General features: G+C 43.3%; 1 protein-coding gene across 1 annotated transcript in view; it reads left to right on the top strand.

Moving 5' to 3' along the window:
* The window catches only part of PPM1H (protein phosphatase, Mg2+/Mn2+ dependent 1H), a 263,040-nt gene that overhangs the window by 92,474 nt on the left and 145,489 nt on the right, over positions 1-25,077 (top strand). Inside the window, exon 2 of the mRNA XM_060025145.1 lies at positions 1,236-1,401. Coding sequence (XP_059881128.1) covers positions 1,236-1,401 — 166 coding nt within the window. The remainder of the gene's footprint in view (positions 1-1,235; positions 1,402-25,077) is intronic.

The raw sequence follows: 25,077 nt of genomic DNA, 5'->3' as shown, positions 1-25,077 counted from the left end.
AGGTCTGCAGTCTGGTTGACAGCGCTGGATCAGTGTCAGTTGCTTGTTTTGATGTTGTACTTGAGTGATATAAAATGTTGCTTTTGGGGGAAGTTGGCTGAAGGGTACATGAGATTCTCTATACTATTTTTGCAGTTTACTCTGAGTTTACAATTATTTCAGAATTTAAAATTCTTTATAAAAAGTCATTTGAAAATGATCATCTTCTAATTAATTGTTAGGAGGGAGTACAAGAAGACTGAGTGGTGTATATACCACACTTTTAAAGTGGTTTTCCATCTGTCTTACCTTATTTTGAAAAAAAAAGCATCTTTCTTTCCTTGCCACTGAGTCTGTATCCTCCACACTCACTCTGTCACCAACTGTGACACTGTTGAAATTTTGGGAAAAAAACACAGGCAATGGCACATCAAGGAGAGCTCTCTTTCAGGAAAACTAATTTAGCTGCCACTTAACTACTTAATAAGAAAATGGTACCGAAACCCAGGAGTTCATTCTGCGGTCACCTGATACAGAAGAAGGTCTATGAATGATGTAGCATGTTTTTCTGAGGCATTCCTGTGCTCAGAACATTAGTAATTAGGCCAAAGAATATCAACATGCCATGAGATCATAGGGCCACACGTACAAATCAGCATGCCCTATAGTCTGTTGTGATGATGCAACGTGAGGAGTGTTATTCTACATGAGAAAAGATAAAGGAGTGAAGATAATTTTAAAAGAATAAACCTTTGATCCGTTCACTTCTCCGTGTGTAAAGTAAAAGTGGTCATGGCAGTCATGAAATACAGTTCTCTGTTCTCTTGGATTTTACAGTGTGCTGTAAACGACTGCCTTGTTCTTTGATAAGATTGATGGTGGTTTTGCTCTATCACTTGGAGAAATGCAACGGAATTCCCTGAGCCAGCCATCTGTCTTCAATGTAATTGGCAAAAAGTGATTGTCTCGAGTGTTTTGACTGGAAGTGGATTGGTGGGGTTGATCCCGTCTATCAGACACCTGCGAAGGTGAGCTGACCTCAGCATATTGCTTTAGCACATGTTTTAACATATGCTGGTAGAATTACATTAAAAAAAAAAATCCATTTACTCCACCAAGGCTGTAAGGTCCTGTGCATTAAGTAGGGCGTTCGTTTTGTGCCAGTTGTGAAGCCTGTCTGGGCTGACCTGAGGGACTGGGCTCTCAGCTCTCCAGACATCACTCTGTCTGACCGGCTTTTCTGGCTTCTCCTCCAGGGTTATCAACGCCGGGAAGAGCACACACAATGAAGACCAAGCCAGCTGTGAGGTGCTCACCGTGAAGAAGAAAGCAGGGGCCATTACCTCAACCCCAAACAGGAACTCAGCTAAGAGACGGTCCTCACTTCCCAACGGGGAGGGGCTGCAGCTGAAGGAGAACTCGGTAAGACCCTCCTTCATCCCCTGTTCTCGGGTGAGAGGAACATGCACGCTGTGGCCCCGTTGTGGGATGTTCGGAATGGAAGAGAGAAAAGCCATGTCCCCGGGGTTAGTGGAGTGGCAGGTCTGTGCTCAGGGTATCACACTGTCACAGCGAAGGTGACACATGGAGTTAGGAAGAGCTGGTGTTGAATTCCCTGGCGGTGCAGTGGTTAGAACTCTGAGCTTCCACTGCTGGGGGCTCGGGTTCCATCCTGGGTTGGGGAGCTAGGATCCCGCAAGCCGAGCAGCACGGCCAAAGTAAACAAACAAACAAATAAATGGAGCAGCTGGTGTTTAGGTTCTAAACCTTTAAAGTAAAGAAAACGCCCATATCATATATGAATTTTGCTGCAAGAATTAGTATATATGTTTGGTGGCTTTTAAGAAGCTACTTCAAGGTTTTTGTGAAGGAGATAGTCCCTGGAAGTCTCTCAGAAGCAGTAGGAGGAACTCGAGCCATCGGCTTGCAGCCCTGCTACGCACGACTCTGCCCCTCTCCTCCCCTTGCCTGCCCCTTAGAGTTGCCCAGTTGGAGCCTTGCTTGAATGTCTTCCAAATTAATGTTTGTTTCAACTGGCCCAAAGCCCTTGCATCCTATGGGGCAGCCCTGCAGACCGGATGCCCTATTGACAAACCACAGAGCGTTTCTCCTCTTTCCAATTTCTGGAGAACAAAGCAGACATCCTCGGAAAGTTCTGAAGAAGCTCTCAGAAAAGTATAGGGAACAATCAGCTCTCTGTCCATCGGCAGATTTAGTCCTACAGAAAAGAGACATTAAATGGGATGACCCCATGTGACTGTTTATTCTGATGGTCTTAGGATACTTTTGTATGTAAATTTCTATAGGATTGTAAAGGATCTAGGAATCTCTTCTTAGTCTAAGTGATAGTGTCTTATTGCATTTACGCTTAGGGAATAAGAGTACTGATTTATTTTGGTAGCATTAGTTCAACTTAGGGTTAGAAAACACAGTGACCTGTGGAGATTCATCAGTTGTGCTTGCTTTCAAGGCTGAAGGAAGCACTGATTAGGCCTCTCCCAAAAAGCGAGAGTCAGGGACCCAGATGGGCAGGACAAAATAATACTGGTTAAGTGCATGGTCTCTGGAGTAAGACGTTTCAGAACAGTCCATTGCTTGCAGCTGTTGAATTTGGGGATAGTTATTTATTCTCTGAGCCTCACCCTTTCTCTTCTCTAAAAAGGAAGGATAATAATGGTAACTACCAAATATGGTGGAAGAGGCTAGTTGCAAGTAAGAAATCCAACAGTCCATGTAAAGTCTTGAGCCAGTGTCATCATTAATAAATCCTTGATCAATGCTAGTGATTATTATCCTAAAGTCAGTTCTACTTCTGTAATCCTCTGCGGATAACGCCCACTGGGTTTTCATTCATCTGTAAACTGGAGATCACACAATGTCTTTTGTACCTTCTTGATGGACTTATTTTGAGGATTGAGTTTTTATGGAAAAGGGCTCAGGAAATGTGAGACATTAGTGATAATTGGGTATGGGTGCCAGTGACTTAATGTTGCTCTTTCCCCTGGCAGGTCTCCTCTGCCACTGGATATAAAGGGATTTCTGTAAAACTAAGTCAGTGTTGACATTTGGCTGAAGGCCTGTGGGTGATGGCGTTTTCCCTTGTTGCTAAGTTCCTCCTAGAAGTGGAACCAGGAGTAACTTTTTACCTTTCTTTCCTTAAGAACAGTGAAACCAGTGCATGAGCCCTTTAGGATGGAGCCGGGGGCCTCCTTTGTGATGACTCTGAACCTCTGTGGGGTCCATGAGCCACTAGGAGGCAGCAAGGACATGCCATGCAGAGCCGGCACCTCTCCCCCTGCATTCCTGCTTTGGCCACAGCAGCTTCACTTCTACCTGCCTTATATATTAGGCTACTTATTAGAGTTTAAGGCAAGCGCTGTGCCGCCTTTTTCCTTTTAATTGTGGGAAATTATACATAAAATGAAAGTTACCATTTTAACCATTTTTAAGTGTATGGTGCCATGGTATCAAATACATTCATACTGTTGTGTAACCATCAGTATCATACATCTGCTGAACCTTTTCATCTTCCCAAACTGCAACTCTGTACCCATTAAACACTAACTACTCCTTCCTTCTCTCCCCCTTCCCCTCCCCGTCCCCCGTCCCTGGCAACTACCATTCTATTTCCTGTCCCAGTGAATTTGACTGCTCTAGGGGCCTCCTATAAGTGGAATCATATAATATTTGTCTTTTTGTAGTTGGCATATATCACTTATCGTAATGTCTTCAAAGATTATCCATGTTGTAGAATGCGTCATAATCTTATTCCTTTTTAAGGCTGAATAATAAATATTCTGTTGTGTGCGTACATACCATTTTGTTTATCCATTCATCCGTCGATGGACACTTGCTTTCATTGTCTATTGTGAATATTACCACTATGAACATGGGTGTTTGAATACCTGTTTGAGTCCCTGCTTTCGATTCTTTTGAATATACACCCAGAGTGGAATTGTTGGGTGATAACGGTAATTCTGTTCAATATTTTGAGGAACACCATGCTGTCTTGCACAACAGCTGCACCATTTTACATTCCCACCAGCAGTACACAAGGGTTCCAATTTCTGCACGTTTTTGCCAACACTTGTTAATTTCTGTTTTTCTAAAATAACAGCCGCCCTGATGAGTGTGAAGTGGTACCTCATTGTAGGTATGTATTTCCCACGATGAGCGATGTTGAACATCGTTTCATGTGCTTCTTATTGGCCAGATATATCTTCTTTAAAGAAATGTCTGTTCAGGTCCTTTGCCCATTTTAAAATCAGGTTGTCTGTTTCGTTGTTGTTGTTTGTGCTGCTTTCTAAAAGCTGGAAAAGCATAACCTAGTGTGCCAGGTGACTCACTGAGTGCGAGCTGTGTTCCAGGAATTGGATGCTAAGGATTCAGCAGGGAATAAAACAGACAGCAATCCCTCCCTACAGGGAGCTTGCGTTCTTTGACGGCGACAAACAGTTAAAATAGATAGCATGGCAGATAAACACTACGGAGAAAAACAAAGTAGGGAAGCAGTAGGGAAAAACAAAATAGGAAGCGTGAGGCTCAGGGTGGTTAAAGGAGGTGTCAGACTGTAACACGGGGGCAAAGACCTGAAAGGGCAGCTGTTGGGAGGAAGAACATTCTGACATCCTAGGCAACTGTAAGAACCCTGAGGCAGGAACAGGCTTGCAGTTTCTCAAAGAATCTGCCAGGAAGCCCATGCGTCTGGAGCAGACATAGGAAAGCCTGGGTTGCAGGTGACATTGTCAGAAAGGTTATAGAGAGTGAGACAAAGTGGCAGGACCTCAAGGCTGTTATCGGGACTTTGGCTGCTATGCTGAATGAACAGTTTGCTAGCAGAGGTCACTGGATATACTGCTTAAAAGAGGCCGGTGATTTTTGCCATCTAAAGACATCCCTTAACTCAGATATGGTGACACTGAGGAAAGGGCAGTGACAGCATAGGGCCCAGGGCAAGAAAACACCCGCAGGAGACAAGTAAGGTGATCCCCCCCTTTCTCCCTGTGATTCTCTTCCTTCACGCAGCAAGTGTGTGCTGAGCTCTGAGTCTGCACGCTGGGCCTTGGGGCTGAGGAGATGAACTCAGTACAGTTCCCACCCCCTCGAGCAGAGTTGGGGAGGGGAGGAAGGGTCGATAAGCAGCAGTACTACAGTGGAGTGAGTTTTAGGAGAAACAGAAAAAGTCCAGGTTGTGTGGACGCTCAGACTGGCCCCTGGTGGTTTGGGGAACAGTGGAGGGGATAGGCTGGGTCAGGTGAGGGAAGGCTCCCTGGAGAAGTGACATTTGAGCTGTCAGAATTAACCAAGCAAATAAGAGAAAGGGGAGCTCCTGACAGGGAACGTGCAAATGCGGAGACAGGCTGGCGTGAGAGTGCGTGGGGCATGTCTTCCCACGTTTGGGAGCACGTGTAGTCACTTGGAGGGGAATGAGGCAGGAACAGCAAGCAGGTGTCACACGTGAGGGCCACTGAATGCCCTAATAAGCTGGAATTGTAACTAGTGACTTTAGACAAAGGCATAACGGACTCACGACAGTGGGGAGGCTGACTTGGAAGACGAGGGGAGCACACCTAGAGGCTGGGACACCTAGGAGTCTGGCTCGTGCAGAAATCTGGGTGAGAAGTGATGAAAGCTCGAAATAAGGGAGTGATTAGAGCAAGGGGCAGGCTCGGAAGAGATGATATGAGAGGTACTGTTGAGGTGACCAGGTGACCAACCATGTGGGGCAGGGGAGAGTGGGAGATGCCAGGTTTCAGCCACTGGGTGCTGGTCCTTGAAAGTGAACCCTTGGGGCAGGCACAGGTTCAAGGTGAGGAGATGGGCGGAAATGGCGACTTGAGTTTTGAGGATGCTAACTTTGCAGGGGGGAGTGTTTTGTAGGAAGTTAGAGCTGAGGGATTGGAGCTCAGAGCAAGTCTAGGGGGGCTTAGAATTCAGGAGTTACAAGCCCAAAGGAATTCCAAGAAGAGAGGGGAGTTGTCAGAAGCAGAAGTAGCAATGCTGCGGGCCACAGAGAGGCCAAGAAAGGTAAGGATGAAAAAGTGGCAAATACTATTATAAGCAAGAAATGCAGCAACGGGAAAAATAATGGCATCATTATTTCATTTGCAAATAGAGAGTTGACAGGCATGAAGGATGGTGAAAGGAAGATGCATGGACTCTCTCCAGAATACATGTGATGAATTTCTCCCTCCTTTTCGACCTCTTCATCCCCAACAAACTTTGTACAGTCAAAATAAATATTTCCACAAGACTTCTTTCACATATAATATCACCTTCATCTTACTTGGAGATTGAAGAAAGCCTAAAGTTTCCTGTAAGATCACATGAGATTCACCATGAAAAGAGGAATTATCACAGGAATATTTTTATATGTTAGAAACATGGGAGGGACTTCCCTGGCGGTCCAGTGGTTAAGACTCCGCACTTCCGCTGCAGGGGGCGCAGGTTCGATCCCTGGTAGGGGAACTAAGATCCCGCTTGCCACGCAGCATGGCCAAAGAAAAAGAAAGAAAGAAAGATCAGTGATGTGCAAGGAATTCAATTCAGCAGGAGCCTAACTTTGTATTTGATAACGTAGGGTAGTTGGGTAGCAGTGAGATGATTATTTATCACTACAGATAATTATTGATTGGTATAAAGATTATAAGACAACTTTAAATTTTTCTAAGCTTTTTATTTTATATTGGAGTACAGTTGATTAGCAGTGTTGTGTTAGTTTCAGGTGTACAGCAAAGTGATTCAGTGATACATATATATGTATCTATCCTTTTTCAAATTCTTTTCCTGTTGAGGTTGTTACAGAATATTGAGCAGCGTTCCCTGCGCTCTACAGTAGGTCTTTGTTGGTTAACCATTTTAAATACAGCAGTATGTACCTGTCAGCTTTAAGCCATCCGTCATGCCAGCTTACAGAGAATTATTTTATCCTATTAGTACAAGTAATTGTGTAGCCAAAGGAGTCAAATTAATCCTCCTGTTTTAAAACAAACTTAAAAAAGATTTTGGTGGATAAAATAACATGCACTCTGTTCTGCTTCTCATAGCTTCCACGAGGCATTTGCCGAAGGAGCGTTGTTTCCTGTACTTGGGTGAGCTCTTGACAGCAGCGCCTTACTTATAAGAAAGAAAATACAAATTAATTTCAGGTTCCATCTACATATAGAGGAAACTCTCAGGAACAGAAGAAGCCATGTTCGAGAGAAGTCATAAAACTTAAAAGGAAAACAAAGAGAAGAGTTCCAGGGTATTCTGTGCTATAGTTTTTTAGCCTGAAGAAACGCAGTGGGATATGGTGAATTACTGATTGTATTCTCCCTTAAAAAATACTCGGCAATGGGTCTAGTTTCTCCTTTTTAATTTAGAGTTTAGTGATATAATTAGTGAAATAAAGAAAGAAACATTTCTCTTTTGAGGAATAAGGAAGAGAAGTTTTGAGACCTCTGGGTATGGAGTGGCTATGAAGGAGAGAAGGATGTTTTCTGTGACAAGTTGGGGGTGGACTTTTCCTGTGCCGGCATCACATTGGGTAGTTGGTGTCCGAAGAACCTTTAGCCCACAGTCAGGCAGGTAGGAAATCGATACTCCGTGGCAATGTGCAATCCTCTCAACATTCCTACGCGTCTGATTATTTGTTTGGGGACATAGGGTGTATAGCTAGGAAAGAAGAGAATCTAGAATGCCAGCGTTTCTGAAAGACATTGTCATAGAATCGTCCCTTAGGGAAAATGCTGTAAGCTTGTTGAGGGCAACACCCTCTCCCCCAGCATCCTCCTGCCTTCCTCCTACTGAAGCCTTTTCAATTCACCTGGTCATGACTTGTGGGAACTAATCACCATTACTAGGTTTTCTTTCCTTTAATTTGAAAGGTGTTAAGAAGTCTTTATTGTACTGATTGCCACCCCAAGTGAAACAGCTTTTCCAAGAGCTTTTGTTTTTCAGTTCCCAGGTACCTAGTCATTCTAGGAATGGGATAAAAAGAGGACCATAGTATATCGCTTCTCTGGGGAGGGAGAAAGAGAGTTCACTCTTAAGGGCATCTTATAACCTTGGTATTAAGATGATCTTATGTAAGATGTGTGAGTGGGAGATAGGGCACTGTGGCAATAACCAGGACATTCTCCGCCCACGTCTGACTCCCTGTTTTGAAAGAGATTATTTCTGGCTTAAGACGAATCTTGTGGACACACGCATCCTAAGTCTTATTCCCTTCAGAGCCCCCTTATGTTGTTACAGTCAAAACAAATCAAAGTATGTGGTTTCAGTATCTGTTAGTTCAGTGTCTAATTACAATAACAGGAGATGGCTGTGTCCACATCACGGCCAAGTTCATCAGCAGGGAAGAGGAAAGCTGATTATCTTTCTCAGCGGAGGATAGGGCAGCACTGTGGGAATTCCAGGCAAATAGGATCAAACTGGGGTGGGGAGAGGTAAAAAGGAAATGAGAAGGGGCTATTTCAACTCTCTGGAGTGAAGATTTGCTGTTCTTTCTATCTGTTTTCTGTAAGAAGGAGTCAGTCACCCGCCTCTCCCCCCTCCCCCCCACCACCGCCAGAACATTAAATGAAGGTTTCTCGTGGTTCCATGGTGGCATCCCTTCTGGGGCATTTGGCCACGTTTGGCTGTCTGCTTCCTGCAGCGACGTCAGCTATAACAATAGGAGCGGCCTTTTATTTGTCTCATTGTGTTTATTACTCTAAATTTTCCCTCTCAACTAAGGTCTTTGTTCTGAGCATGTCAAGAAAAACATAACCTTTCCATTTATCTACTTAGATTTTTTTGAAGCAGGCATGCAGTGGTTTCTCTCAAAACTCTTATCTCTTGGTTCCAGGGATTAGAACTCTTGCCAGTGATTAAGAAGAATGACTTTACACCTAGGAATTGTTCAGGCTGATGTCAGTTAGAATAACTTTACAGTTCCCTCCTCGGTGGGTGTTGATTCACTCTGAAGACCAGGTTTGACCAAGATGTACGTAGCTGCTGAGAACGCAACTCAAACTTGGTTCCTCAGTAGATTCTCCCACTGTGGCAAATCTTAAGGCTAAAGGAAAATAAATGGCGCTGAGATGGAAATTTCTCCTTGTTTCACTTGTAATCTGATTTCCCCAGAGCTTTAGGTGGGAAGAACATTGGCAAGAGCAGTAAGCTCTTGAGATTTTCTTTTCTTCTTCTTCTTATTTTTTTAAAACCCAATGTTCGACATTCATGTGCCAGACACAGCACTGCTCTTAATGCTTTGCCAATATTAATTCCTTTAACCTCATAATACATAAGTATGGACTATTCTTATCTTTATTCTACCAGTGAGGAAACCGAGGCACAGAACTGGAAAGTGTGGAGCTTGGGTTCAACCCAGGCAGTCTGGCCTCCGAGCCTATACACACTGGTAACATGCTGCCTCTTCATCCTTTAGCAGCTGGGAAATATGGCAGGAAAATCTCCTTGGAAAAGTATGAAATGAAGGAAGAACAACTCCTAATGTTGAGATGTACAATTTCAATATAATTTGATGCTAAAATTTTCCTCATTCCCATTAGGATTTCTGTTTTGAATTAGGAGTTATTTAGCAGTCTCCCCTGTCGACTCAGAAACTGGATAACAGCTCTGACCGATTCAGGTGAAGAACACAATGGAAATGAAATTGTTCATCGTCTTATTGTCCTTACAGGCCATTTTTTTCTTGCTAAATTATTGAAGACCATTGTTTGCCTGAAACCATGGCAAGTAGGAAAAGCCTTCTGATTGAACAATAATGAGTGCCTTGAGTTTGAATCCCAGCTCTGCCACTCACTAGACATTACCTTGTGAAAGTTAGATGACCTCTCGATGCCTCAGTTTTCTTATCTGCTAATTGGGGGTAATAGTTCCTACTTCATAAGATTATTAGAATTAAATGAGTTAAAAATATGAAAAGTGGGACTTCCCTGGTGGCGCAGTGGTTAAGAATCCGCCTGCCAATGCAGGGGACATGGGTTTGAGCCCTGGTCCGGGAAGATCCCACGTGCCGTGGAGCAACTAAACCTGTGCACCACAACTACTGAGCCTGCGCTCTAGAGCCCACGTGCCGCAACTGCTGAAGCCTGCGTGCCAAGAGCCTGTGCTCTGCAACAAGAGAAGCCACTGCAATGAGAAGCCCGCGCACCGCAACAGAAAGTAGCCCCCGCTCGCTGCAACTAGAGAAAGCCTGTGCACAGCAACGAAGACCCAACAGCAGCCAAAATAAATAAATAAATTAATTTTAAAAAATATGAAAAATGCTTAGAATAGTGTTTGGCGTGTAGTAAATGCTCAATTAATATTATCTGTTGTTATTCTAACAGTGGGGTTTGCAGCTGCATTTCAATATTATTTCGCATTACTTGTGTTTCTACCGTAAACTAATTTAAGGAGAAGCTTTTGAGGTATAGAATAATAGTTTGAGAACATTCCCGAGCTAATTTTTGAGTCTAGAATAAACCATAACACAAGTTAGCCAAAATGATCTTTAGCCACCTTTATACTTCCCGTCTCTCAGAAATTTTTATTTAATAGTGTTTTTACATATGGAACTAAATTGCCATTTGAAAACAAAAACCAAACATACTTAACCTACATCTTATTGTCTCATGAAGTGGAAGAATCGAACCAAAGAAATCTGCGTTTAGTGTTATCAGATCCTGAGAAGGAAGCAGTGCTCTTTTACATATATGAGAATAAGAGATCTTTCTCATTAGGGAACAAAATATTGGAATAATTTAGTCAGAGAAGTATGTTAAGAACAAACTAACTATGCGGTATGGGCATGATTCCAAGTGGACAGCAGTAGAATGTGGGCCCAAGGAAGGACTTGTCACGAAGTTTCTCCACATCTCAGCTTCATCATCAGCTAATTTATTCTTCTGCCTCATACTGTGTTGCTGTGAGATCACATGAACTGGTGGTTGAAAGCTCTGTGGATGAAATGCCTAAAAACAGATACTCTAATTCTGCATCGTCATCCTTGCTGTGATACCTTGAAGCCTGGCCAGAAACTTGGTGGAAATCAAGTCATATAGTAGCTTATGGTGGGGATCAGAGGAGGATGTCCGCTCTCTGTTTCCCCAGTGGAAAATAAGTAATCCCTCTTCTTGGGCAAGAAAGGAGGCAGGCAAGTGCATACCATGTTCATACTGAGCCTTTTGTAAAACTGACCAAAGGATTTAACTCAAAGTGGGATTTCCACATTTGTGATATTCCTTTCATGCTGTCCTCAGGTTATCTGAATACCTGGTGGGTTGGGACAGGGAGTGGAAGTTGAGGGTAAAATTAGCGGTGAACCTCTGTCTTCAGGGAAGGCAACCAGGAGGATGACACCACTTTTTCCTGTAAGACAGCTGTTTCTAGAGTAGCCATCTCCAATCCATCAGTTAGAGACAGTTTTTTTTTGAGTATATACCCTTAATATATGTGTTCATTTATTGATATATAGCCATACTACTGACCATCCATCTAGTATACATTTAACAATTACAAACACATGTTAAGGATTTAAAATATAATATAAAGACAATAAAGATGAAAAGGCAATTTTTAAAAATATAACAGCTAACAGTTACATGGTGTTGATTATATGCCAGCCATTGTTCTCTGTGTTTTTCATGCAGTAACCCATTTACTGCCTTGCTAAGAGCAGAGACTTCTTGTTTCCATTAGCTTATATCTCAAGGCACAATTCATCATTAACAATAGCAAGTATAATTCCATATTTCAGCTGTCTCCTTGAGCACATCAGATACTTCTGGCTAGAATGGTTATTATTATTTGTCAGATATGACTAGTTGTCATTGCTTGGAGTGGGAAGTACCAGGTGTGACATGTTCTTTTTTGCTTGTTTTCTATCAGCAATTTCTTTGCAGGGATTCTTAGAAACCTGTGCTCTATTTTGTGAGGGATAATTGAGTTAAAAACTTCATAATATAATGTGCAAGACCACCCCGTTGGGAGCACATGTACCCAGGAATAGGTCGCAATAAGCCAGAGCTAATAGAAGCGCCAGGGCACCCGTGCTCCATCATGTCCTGGAGACTTACCGACCCTGTGAGGGCGCCAGTGTCAGCCTGTATGAGAAATACTAGCTAAGGTTAATTTTCTTCTTCCACATTAAGTGAAACCATATGAAAGAATTTCTAATTCTAACGTTCTCCTCTTACACGCCGACTGAGCGTTTTAAGCTCCCCCTCGACTCTGCGTGCTCTCTTGTGGAAAGTGCTCATCTGGAAGGGAGAGCGGTGAAGCGGGCTTGCAACCTGAGCGCTTGTGTGGTGGGTATGAGATGCAAAGCCTGGTTTCTTTGAGCTGGTACCAGTGCGTCAAACCTCATTCTCTGGTATTCTTTGTGTTTCCTACCTTACATCTCAACACTTCTGTCGGGCTCCACAGGAAACAATGGAGGTTTTCTCTAGAATCTCCGCTTCTTTGTCAGCATGCTGGAAGAGGGGCTGCCTCATTGTCTGCGGCATGGCTCATGAAGGCTGTTTTGCCTGTGGGTCCCCCAGAGCTGAGGGGCATGTGATGTGGCTCCTGTTTCAATAGGGCTAAAACCGAGGCTACGGCTTTTCGACATCCTTGCTTAGCTGTGCTGGAATTACAGCTGAAGCTGCATGGACACAAGCTGCTTGCCTTCAGACTTATTTTAGCTTGTTCGGTGGATACCTTTCTGTTTGGTGCAATCTTCTTTAAAGGCCCAAGGAACCCTCCCCAGTTAAAGCTTACTAAGTTCTGGTATAATATATGATCATGAAAATGGGAAAAAGAAAATAAGCAATATGATTAAAAAGCAGTTTCTAGAACTTTAGAGAAAGGAGGCTATAACATGGAGCCTACTTTAGTGAAATCCTAAAAGAGAAACTATGAACTTTGAACTACCAATTTGTTACCTTCTGGAATATTCCTTAGTCTTATTGCAGATGTATTCCTGAAAAGGGGTGGGAATGTGTATGTATTATAAATTACGTAGAAGGCTATCTTTTTTTTTTGTAAAGGAAATAACTTAGAATGCAACTGGAAAACTTTTTTTTAAAAATTTTTATTTATTTATTTATTTATATTTTTGGCTGCCTTGGGTCTTTGTTGCTGTGCGCGGGCTCTTTTCTAGTTGTGGCCAGCAGGGGCTACTCTTCGTTGAGGTTCCCGGACTTCTCATTGGGTGGCTTCTCTTGTTGCAGAGCACGGGCTCTAGGCGTGCGGGCTTCAGTAGTTGTGGTACGTGGGCTCAGTAGTTGTGGCTCGTAGGCTCCAGAGCGCAGGCTCAGTAGTTGAGGCTCACGGGCTCTAGAGCACAGGCTCAGTAGTTGTGGCACACGGGCTTAGTTGCTCCGCGGCATGTGGGATCTTCCCGGACCAGGGCTCAAACCTGTGTCCCCTGTACTGGCAGGCGGATTCTTAACCACTGCGCCACCAGGGAAGTCCCAAAATTCTTATTTCTTAAACTGCTGTACTGCTTTGAAAAAATAAATACGAATGAAAAAATACATTTTCTCCCTTCCTTTCTTTGTATATTTAGTAGTTATTGAGCTTTTAGTAGTTACTGAGTAATTCTATACCAGGGACGCCCTGGAATACCATAGTGAATGAGACACACGTGAGTGTCCAAGTAGGCCGATACAGACACGTCCGGCAATTCCACACCAGTGGGATAAACACTGTTGTAGGGGACGTACAGGGGCTGAGATGGTCCAGGCAGGCTTGGTGAGGAGGTGATGCTTCCACTGAAAACTGAAGGGTACGCAGTTCTCCAAGCAGAGGGCCAAAAATGAAGGCAGAAGGAAAACATGACACTTACAGTCTTACAGGTGAGACAGAGTTAGAAGAGAGAGGACGAGAGCATCCCCGACCACTGACAAGGAGCAAGAGAGGAGCAGCAGCTAGATCATGCAGAGCCCCTGAGCCCACGTGAGCATCTAGAAGACGGAAAAGGACTTTAAGAGCAGTAGGGGGTGATTGAAGGTTCTATGCCATGACGGAATACAGGTATATTTGCAATGAAATTGCAGATTTGCGGTGCTTTAAAAGCACTGTGTTCGTGTAGCTTGGGATTTGTCAGTCCTCTCTGGTAGATCCCCAGCTGCCTTATTCCCAGCTCAGACCCCTGACGTCAGTGTAGTCCCTCGATGCTGGTGTGACATTGAGGAGGTGCTCATTCCTCAAGTTTCTCAGATCTGACTTTATGCGTCAAACCATGCACTCTTATCTGAGAGCAGCTGATGGCGCCGTTTCGAGTAAAGAAGAGGGTGAGGGAGAATCGAGTCCTTGTATCTGTTTCGGAATAAATGTATGACACGTCCTGTTTGATCATGATACTTTCAAAAGTGGACCTGAATTCTCTGTTAATGTCTAGGTCCCATTTCAAATACCATACAGCTCACTCCAACCTCATATTTTTCCTTGAAATGTCTCATGAAGTCCTCTCTCCTGGCCCAGTGGTACTACCCTGACCGAGGCTCTCTTTGCCTCAGGACAGACCTCTGTGAGCCCCTTAAATTCTGGTGCTTCCTTTTCGCGGTGCACCTGCAGAACTTGTTGGCATCAGTGCTCCCTCAGCCTGGCTCTCAGCACTTTCAGGGGTGGAGGTACTCCTCATGCCCCAAGGCAGCAAACTGGGGCTCCTGGTCGGCCTTGCTGGACTCCAGAACCTCACCCTGACCGGAACCTAACCCTCAAGGTCGGCCTTAATCAGGTCACTGTCCACATGGGCCTCCATATATATATATTTCTCTTTTCACCTACATTGCCTATTAGTTTCTCCCTTTTCGCAGAATATTCTTTCTTTCAATCCACCATTGCCCAAGCACGTGGACAGACAGTCACAGACAACATGATGAATGCTGCAGTCAGGGTGGGCACAGGGGGCAGTGGGAGCTTCCAGGAGGAGGTGACAGTTAAGGGGATTACTAAAAGGTGGAAAAAAAACCACCAAACAAACAGAAAAAACGGTAGGGCTTCCCTGGTGGCGCAGTGGTTGAGAGTCCTCCTACCGATGCAGGGGACACGGGTTCGTGCCCCGGTCCGGGAAGATCCCACGTGCCGCGGAGCGGCTGGGCCCGTGAGCCATGGCCGCTGGGCCTGTGCGTCTGGAGCCTGTGCTCCGCAACGGGAGAGGCCACAACAGTGGGAGGCCCGCGTACCGCAAAAAAACAAACAAACAAAAAATAAATAAAATAAAAGGTGGGGGGGAGGTGGACGGGGAGGGGTAGTCGTGGTTTGCTGTGAGCTGCAAGCCTTGTAGTTTTGCATGGGTGGGATTTGGGGTAAGAGATGGAATGTGGAGAGAGAACCAGAGCCTGCAAACCCGGGCTCATAGCCTTGAGTCAGCTTGCAGGGCAGGTTGTTAGGCTGGTAAAAGACAGTGATCAGATTTTGTGTTTTTTGAAACACTCAGGTTCCAGAGTGTAGAAGTGGCTTCGTGAGCCAGGTGTCCATCAGGGCAAGCTTTCCCTCCAGGGCTGGGCGGAGTGTGGGGGTGTTAGAGCATGGACTCTGATCCCAGCTGCATCGCTTAAGAGAGGGTAACCTGGAGTGGTTACCCTCTCCATCCCTCATTTTCCTCCTGTAAAATGGGGCTAGTAACCACACCTCATAGGGTGGTTACTCATAGGATCGTAGTAAGGATTAAATGAGCGAATATTTGTAAAGCATTTAGAATATCGCCTGTCAAATGATGGGAAGGGTGCTCGAGGCCCGTAACTGGCTGTGTCTGTGCCTTGTGGTCTTTTAGACTCTAGTAGCTGAGCTGGCATCTGAGTGTGTGGGGTGTGAGCCGGCTTTGTCGTTATTTCCCCACGTAGTATATCACTCACTTGAAGTTCCTGCCACAGGAGGACAGTGAAGATTTTGAAATCTCTTGATGGGCTTGGTTTTATCTAGTTCAAAGGCTTTCAAAATTTTATTTTAAACTGTCGAATTCTTTTATCCACAATCTTTTGCAAAACCTTGATGTTCATAACTGATGAAACTGTGCTGCTCTGGTTGGAATAATAGTCATAGGGACTCATCACTTCAACAGCCACTAACCTTCCTCTTTCCTAAGGTACCTATTTAGAACTAAGGAACACGGTTTGGATACCACTGGTCTGATCAGTTTAGGGAAATGTAAGTGACTCATCCAAGGTCATACAGTGAACCCATGGCAGATTTGGGACTAGAATGTAGGTCTCCTGATGGCTTAGCAGCCCCCTTTCCTTTAGACCAGGGGTTCTCAACTGTGACTGCTCGTTAGAACCCCCTGGGAAGCGTTAAAGAAGACGAATGGTGGGGTGCCACCTTCAGAGACACTGCTTTTAATGGGTCTGGGCTTGGCCCCTGCATCAACCTGTGCTGGATTTCTTCAGCCTACACTTGATTTGTGGAAAGCAACTTTCTTTGTGGAAAACATTATGTCTTACAAGTTTTAGCTGTGAAAATTATTAATTGCATTTAAAAAATTTGCTGTACCAGACTTTATAGCCCTGTGCAGAGGTGTTCTCAAAAGGAGAATGTTGAGCCCTTCTGAGCCCCACGTCACAAGTCCCTCAACCAAGCTGCCTCGTGACTGTTTAAAAATTCCCCAGATATTTTGTCAGCTGGTGGTGGTTTCGGTAGCTGCAGAATGCTCTGCGTCGTTGAAGGAAATGGTTGGATTACTTGTCAGAAATATTACAGAGTTGCTTTTTTTTAAATGTAGCATTCCACGGCAGTGTCGTTCGTTATTTCACGGGGCTTGATCTTCTTTGATTCAAATCGTGACTCTGGAAACATGATAAAGTTTGGTGTCACAGAATCTGTGCCCAGACACTGACATGACTGCTGCTATCCCGTCTCTCACCTGCCCCTGCTGCAGCTTCCTCAGAGGTGTTTGCTGGGTTTTAATTTAATCAGGTATAGAAGGACTGTGTGCATAGGTTTCACTCAGGTGGCCTTGGGCCCTTTGGGGAATTGGATGTGATGAGCAAGGAATCCTTTCCTTTTGCCCCTTTCCCCTATTTGTGGGGATGTGATATGGCAGTATGTACTTTACTAACGCAGCAAGTAACAGGAGCTAGCAGTGGGGTTGGCAATCCTTGCAAAGCAGTGATGAGCGTAAATGATAATTCAAAATGTGCAGATGGACAATGCTATTCCTGTTGGTGACCAGGTCACAGATACTGCTAATACCGCTGTGCGCTGTTGCCTTACATTCTCAATATGGGGAACTGACAAATTTCAGAGGTCTGTGGAGATAAAGATGGATTCATGTGAATTCTATCCACAGATGCCCTGAATTAAGAACATTTTCCTGGGGGTTCAGGTTTATTCCCAGTGGATATCCACTTCTGCCTACTTCAGATTCTTTTCTGTGCCTGTGCCTTACTTATGTGGGCTCCTTCTTCCTGCCACGTATGCCGCAAGTCCCAGGATACCATGTACCCATGCTTCTCCACGTGCCCAGCTCTTGTTACAGAATCTCGCAACAGTGGCTCATCGAAAGGTCATGAAGCCCATGTGACAGCTTTTCCAGGGCCTGTGCAGCATCCCGAGCCAGACCTCAAGGGCCCAGGCTCCTGTTGACCTCCTGCCCCACACCCTGCTGACCTCCTGCCCCACACCCTGGGCTGCAGTTTTCAGCCTTTTTGGCAAGAGGGTTATGCCACCTCCAGGAGTCACTACTGTGACCCAGGCAGGAAGAAAGGGGGAAGGATAAAGGGGGAAAGACCAGGCCCATTGATTTGTCCTTTTTGTCAAGAAATCTGTAAGTTTCCTGCAAGTGTCCACCCAGGACACTTCTTCTTGCAGCTCATTGGTCAGAGTTGAGGCTATGTGACCACGCAGAGCTGCGAGGGAGGCTGGGGTGTATTTTTGGTGGATACGTTGCTGTCCCAAACAATCAGTAGTGAGGAGGAAGGAGGATAGACCCTGAATGAGCATCTACCAGAATCAGCCCCATCACCTGAGCCTCCTGGTGCTTCCCTCTCCTGGGCTGCCATATCACCTCTCAGTGCATCCAAATTCTACTTGTCCTGTCTTCAAGGTCCACCTCTCCCCCACTTCCCCAGCCCACACTGGTCTATCCTTCTTAAACCTTGAACTTGCAGGATTAGCAGAGGCATCGGAGTCTTGTAAAGAAGTTCCCTCACCCCCGCCACTGAAGCCCAGAAAATAACTTACCTGAGATCATATTGTATAATGATAGCAGCACCCCCAACGCCACACACGCACACGCGCACGCAGACGCAAGCACGTGCACATGCACATGCATACACGCATACACACACGCACACACATACACACAGCAATGCGCACGCAGCACGCACGCACGCACACATGCACACATGCGCACACAGCAGTGCACACGCAGCACACACGCAGCACACACACGCGTGCATGCGTGCCCAGTTGCTCCAAATGTGTTACTTAGCTGCTGACTAGGCATAAATTACCACTTAACATTTCCAGTACCTCTGCCATAAGGTAGCTATCACCTGCCTTTTAGTTGCTAGGAAACCATGGCACAGAGGTGTTAAGCAACAGGGACGTCCAGCTCTAGAGTGACCCAGACAGGGTCCAGGGCCTGGACTGCCTTCCTCTCCTTGTTCTGTCTCCCAATCAGCTGATTGGTATTGAAGATGCCATTTGAGTCCAGATCTTCTAATCCTTTGGTCATTGTTTTTTTCCACTTAACTTTCCTCTGAGATAATGTGCTTGTTCCTTCTCTTTATGGTGCTTTTAGTCATTCATAAGTGTTTCTTCCTGCCTGGATTTGATTGAGTGCTTATTAGGGTGGTTGTTACCTCCTAACTGACATCCTCACTTTCACCCTTTATTCCGTCCTAATCCTCGCAGCGTATCTTGAATGACCTTTTTTTTTTTTAATCTTTATTGGAGTATAATTGCTCCACAATATTGTGTTAACTTCTGTTCTGCAACAAAGTGAATCAGCCATATGCATACATATATCCCCATATCCCCTCTCTCTTGCGTCTCCCTCCTACCCTCCCTATCCCACCCCTCTAGCTGGTCACAAAGCACGGAGCTGATCTCCCTGTGCTATGCAGCTGCTTCCCACTAGCTATTTTACATTTGGTAGTGTATATATTTCCATGTCCCAGCTTACCTTTCCCCCTCCCTGTGTCCTCAAGTCCATTCTCTATGCCTGCGTCTTTATTGCTCTCCTGCCCCTAGCTTCTTCAGAACCATTTTTTTTTTTTTTTTAGATTCCATATATAACTGTTAGCATACGGTATTTGTTTTCCTGTTTCTGACTTAACTTCACTCTGTATGACAGACTCTAGGTCCATCCACCTCACTACAAATAACTCAATTTCGTTTCCTTTTATGGTTGAGCAATATTCCATTGTATATATGTGTCACATCTTCTTTATCCATTCATCTGATGATGGACACTTAGGTTGCTTCCATTTCCTGGCTATTGTAAATAGAGCTGCAAGGACCATTATGGTACATGGCTCTTTTTTTTTTTTTTTTTTTTTTTTTTGTGGTATGCGGGCCTTTCCTGTTGTGGAGCACAGGCTCCGGACGCGCAGGCTCAGCGACCATGGCTTACAGGCCCAGCTGCTCCGCAGCATGTGGGATCTTCCCGGACTGGGTCACGAACCCGTGTTCCCTGCATTGGCAGGCAGACTCTCAACCACTGCGCCACCAGGGAAGCCCGGTACATGACTCTTTTTGAATTATGATTTTCTCAGGGTATATGCCCAGTAGTGGGATATGGTATTTCTATTTTTAGTTTTTTAAGGAACCTCCATACTCTTCTCTGTAGTGGTTGTATCAATTTACATTCCCACCAGCAGTGCAGGAGGGTTCCCTTTTCAGCACACCCTTTCCAGCATTTATTGTTTATACATTTTTTCATAATGGCCATTCTGACCATTTTCATTGTAGTTTTGATTTGCATTTCTCTGATAATTAGTGATGTTGAGCATCTTTTCATATGCCTTTGGCCGTCTGTATGTCTTCTCTGGTGAAATGTCTATTTAGGTCTTCTGCCCATTTTTTAACTGAATTGTTTGTTTTTTTGTTATTGAGCTCCATGAGCTGTTTATATATTTTGGAGATTAACCCTTTGTCGGCTGTTTAATTTGCAAATATTTTCTCCCATCCTGAGGGTTGTCTTTTCATCTTGTTAATGGTTTCCTTTGCTGTGCAAAAGCTTTAAAGTTAATTAGTTCCCATTTGTTTATTTTTGTTTTTATTTCCATTACTCTAGGAGATGGGTCGGAAAAGATCTTGCTGTGGTTTATGTCAAAGAGTGTTTTTCCTGTGTTTTCCTCTACGAGTTTTAGTGTCCCGTCTTCTATTTAGGTCTTTAATCCATTTTGAGTTTATATTTGTGTATGGTGTTGGGTAGTGTTCTAATTTCATTCTTTTACATGTAGCCGTTCAGTTTTCCCAGCACCATTTATTGAAGAGGCTGTCTTTCTCCATTGTATGTTCCTTCTTCCGTCGTCATAAATTAGGTGACCATATGTGTGTGGGTTTATCTCTGGGCTTTCTATCCCGTACCATTGATTTATATTTCTGTTTTTGTGCCACTACCATAGTGTCTTGATTACTGTAGCTTTGTAATACAGTTTGAAGTTGGGGAGCCTGATTTGTCCAGGTCCATTTTTCTTTCTCAAGATTGCTTTGGCTATTTGAGGTCTTTTGTGTTTCCATATGAATTGTAAAATTTTTGTTCTAATTCTGTGAAAAATGCCATTGGTAGTTTGATAGGGATTGCGTTGAATCTGTAGATTGCTTTGGGTAGTATAGTCATTTTCACCATATTGATTCTTCACCATATTGATTGGTATATTTCTCCGTCTGTGTCATCTTTGATTTCTCTCATCAGTGTTTTATAGTTTTCTGAGTACAGGTCTTTCGCCTCCTTAGATAGGCTTATTCCTAGGTATTTTATTCTTTTTGTTGCGATGGCAAATGGGATTGTTTCCTTAATTTCTCTTTCTCATTTTTCCTTGTTAGTGTAGAGGAATGCCAGAGATTTCTGTGCATTAATTTTGTATCCTGCAATCTTACCAAATTCATTGATTAGTTCTAGTAGTTTTTTGGTGGCATCTTTAGGATTTTCTGTGTATAGTATCATGTCGTCTGCAAACACTGACAGTTTTACTTCTTCTGTTCCAATTTGTATTCCTTTTATTTCTTTTTCTTTGATTGCTGTGGCTAGGACTTCCAAAACTATGTTGAATAAGAGTGACGAGAGTGGGCATCCTTGTCTTGTTCCTGATCTTAGTGGAAATGCCTTCAGTTTTCACCATTGAGAATGATGCTTGTTGTGGGTTTGTCATATATGGCCTTTATTATGTTGAGGTAGGTTCCCTCTAAGCCCACTTTCTGGAGAGTTTTTATCATAAGTGGGTGTTGAATTTTGTCAGAAGCTTTTTCTGCATCTCTTGAGATGATCATATGGTTTTTATTCCTTAATTTGTTAATGTGGTGTATCACATTGATTGATTTGTGTATATTGAAGAATCTTTGCATCCCTGGGATAAATCCGACTTGATCATGGTGTATGATCCTTTTAATATGTTGTTGGATTCTGTTTGCTAGTATTTTATTCAGGATTTTGGCATCTATGTTCATAAGTGATATTGGTCTATAATTTTCTTTTTTTTTGTGATATCTTTTTCTGGTTTTGGTATCAGGGTGGTGGTGGCTTCGTAGAATGAATTTGGGAGTGTTCTTCCCTCTGCAGTTTTTTGGAAGAGTTTGAGAAGGATTGGTGTTAGCTCTTCTCTAAATGTTTGTTAGAATTCGCCTGTGAAGCCATCTGGTCCTGGAGTTTTGTTTGTTGGAAGATTTTTACTTACCGTTTCAATTTCATTACTTGTGATAGGTCTGTTTATATTTTCTAATTCTTCCTAGTTCTGTCTTGGAAAATTGTACCTTTCAAAGAATTTGTCCATTTGTTCGTGGTTGTCAATTTTATTGGCATATAGTTGTTTGTAGTAGTCTCTTATAATCCTTTGTATTTCTGTGGTGTCAGTTGTGATTTCTCCGTTTTCATTTCTAATTTTATTGGTTTATGTCCTCTCCCTTTTTTTCTTGATGAATCTGGATAAGAGTTTGTCAATTTTGTTTATTTTCTCAAAGAACTAGATTTTAGTATTATTGATCTTTGCTATTGTTTTCTTCATTTCTATTTCATTTATTTCATCTCTGATCTTTATGATTTCTTTCCTTCTAACTTTGGGTTTTCTTTGTTCTCTTTCTCTAGTTGCTTTAGGTGTAGTGTTAGATTGTTTATTTGAGATTTTTCTTGTTTCTTGAGGTGAGATTGAATTGCTATAGCTTCCATCTTAAAACTGCTTTTGCTGCATCCCATAGGTTTTAGGTCATTGAGTTTTCATTGTCATTTGTTTCTATGTATTTTTTTATTTCTTCTTTGATTTCTTCAGTGATCTCTTGGTTATTTAGTAGTGCACTGTTTAGGCTCCATGTATTTGTGGTTTTTACAGTTTTTTTCCTATAATTGTTTTCCAGTCTCATAGCGTTGTGGTCAGAAAAGATGCTGGATATGATTTCAATTTTCTTAAATTTTCTGAGGCTTGATTTGTGACCCAAGATGTGATCCATCCTGGAGAATGTTCCATGTGCACTTGAGAAGAAAGTGTACTCTGCCACTTTTGGGTGGAATGTTCTATAAATATCAGTTAAATCTATCTGGTCTATTGTGTCATTTAAAGCTTGTGTTTCCTTGTTTGTTTTCTGTTTGGATGATCTGTCCATTGGTGTAAGTGGGGTATTAATGTCCCCTACTATTACTGTGTTACTGTTGATTCCCCATTTCATGGTTGTTAGCATTTGCCTTATGTATTGAGGTGCTCCTATGTTAGGTGTATAAACATTTATAATTGTTATATCTTTTTCTTGGATTGATCCCTTGATCACTGTGTTGTGTCCTTCCTTATCTCTTGTTAACAGTCTTTATTTTAAAGTCTATTTTATCTGATACAGGTATTGCTACTCCAGCTTTCTTTTGATTTCCATTTGCATGGAATATCTTTTTCCATCCCTTCACTTTCAGTCTGTATGTGTCCCTAGGTCTGAAGTGGGTTTCTTGTAGACGGCATATATATGGGTCTTGTTTTTTGGTCCATTCAGCCAGTCTGTGTTTTTTGGTTGGGGCATTTAATCCATTTACATTCAAGGTTATTATCGATATGTATGTTCATATTACCGTTTTCTTAATTGTTTTGTGTTTGTGTTTGTGGGTCTTTTTCTTCTCTTGTGTTTCCTACCTAGAGAAGTTTCGTTAGCAGTTATTGTAAATCTGGTTTGGTGGTGCTGAATTTTCTTAGCTTTTGCTTGTCTGAAAAGCTTTTGAGTTCTCCATCAAATCTGAATGAGATCCTTGCTGGGCAGAGTAATCTTGGGTGTAGGTTTTTCTGTTTCATCACTTTAAGTATATCCTGCCACTCCCTTCTGGCGTGCAGAGTTTCTTCTGAAAAACCAGCTTATAACCTTATGGGGATTCCTTTGTATGTTACTTTTTGTTTTTCCCTTGCTGCTTTTAATATTTTTTCTTTGAACTTAATTTTTGTTAGTTTGATTAATATGTGTCTTGGTGTGTTTTATCCTGTATGGGACTGTCTGTGCTCCCTGGACTTGGGTGACTATTTCTTTTGCCATGTTAGGGAAGTTTTCCACTGTAATCTGTTCAAATATTTTCTCAAACCCTTTCTTTTTCTTTTTTTTAAATTTACATTAAAAATTTTCTATACAGCATGGGCTTCCCTGGTGGTGCAGTGGTTGAGATTCTGCCTGCCGATGCAGGGGACACAGGTTCGTGCCCCGGTCCGGGAAGATCCCACATGCCACGGAGCAGCTGGGCCCGTGAGCCATGGCCGCTGAGCCTGCGCGTCTGGAGCCTGTGCTCCGCGACGGGAGAGGCCACAGCGGTGAGAGGCCCGCGTACCGCAAAAAAAATAAATAAATAAAAACTATAAAAAAAAAAATTTTCTATACAGCAGGTTCTCCGACCCTTTCTTTTTCTCTTCTTCTTCTGGGACCCCTATAATTCGAATGTTGGTGCATTTAGTGTTGTCCCAGAAGTCTCTGAGATTGTCTTCAATTCTTTTCATTCTTTTTCCTTTATAACTGCTCCTCAGCAGTTATTTCCACCATTTTGTTTGCCAGGTCACTTATTCGTTCTTCTGCCCCAGTTATTCTGTTATTGATTCCTTCTAGTATGTTTTTCATTTCAGTTATTGTGTGGTTCATCTCTGTTTGTTTCTTCTTTAGTTCTTCTAGATCTTTGTTAAACATTTCTTGTATTTTCTCAATCCATGCCTCCATTCTATTTCCAACATTCTGGATCATCTTTACTATCATTACTCTGAATTCTTTTTCAGGTAGATTGCGTATTTCCTCTTCATTTATTTGGTCTTATAGGTTTTTACCTTGCTCCTTCAACTGTGACATATTTTTTTGCTGTCCCTTTTTTTTTTTTTTTTAAGTTTTTTAATGAGTGGGATTGTGTCCCTATCTTACTGGTTGTTGGGCCTGAGGCTTCCAATACTGGAGTTTGTAGGCTATTGGTTAGAACTGGGTCTTGGTGCTGAGATGAGGACCTCTGGGAGACCTCACTCCGATGAATATTCCCTGGGATCTGTTAGTCCAGTGGTTCAGACTTAGAGCTCCCACTGCAGGAGCTTTGGCCCAACCCCCGGCTCATGAGCCAAGATGCCGCAAGCTGCACAGGGTGGCAAAAAAGAAAAAAAAAAGGAGAACAATAGCAAAGTAAAAAATAAAATTAGGTGAGGAAACTAACAGATATGTTAGAAAAAATATAAAAATAAAAACGTAGATGAAATAACAACCGGAAGGTAAAACAGAACCACAGTAGTAAAAAAGAGGAGGAGAAAAAAAAAAATGAGGTGGAAAAGGCCTTGGCTGTGGAGGGCGGGGCCTAAGCAAGGGAGAGATTTGGTTGGTGGGCGGGGCCTACGCTTAGGACCCACAAGGCTGGAAAAGGCCCTGGGAACTGTGGGGGGTGGGGCTTAGCCTCAACAGAAGGGGCCCAGGCTTGCCTCCTGCCTCTGGTCTCAGAGGGCAGGGGACCTCACCTGGGAGCCCAGCAGGCTTCCTGGGCTTGAGTGAGCGGGGCAA

Source organism: Delphinus delphis, chromosome 11 (assembly GCF_949987515.2).
Source record: "Delphinus delphis chromosome 11, mDelDel1.2, whole genome shotgun sequence".
Classification (NCBI taxonomy): Eukaryota; Metazoa; Chordata; class Mammalia; order Artiodactyla; family Delphinidae; genus Delphinus; species Delphinus delphis.
This window is presented reverse-complemented; position numbering and strand designations above follow the sequence as displayed.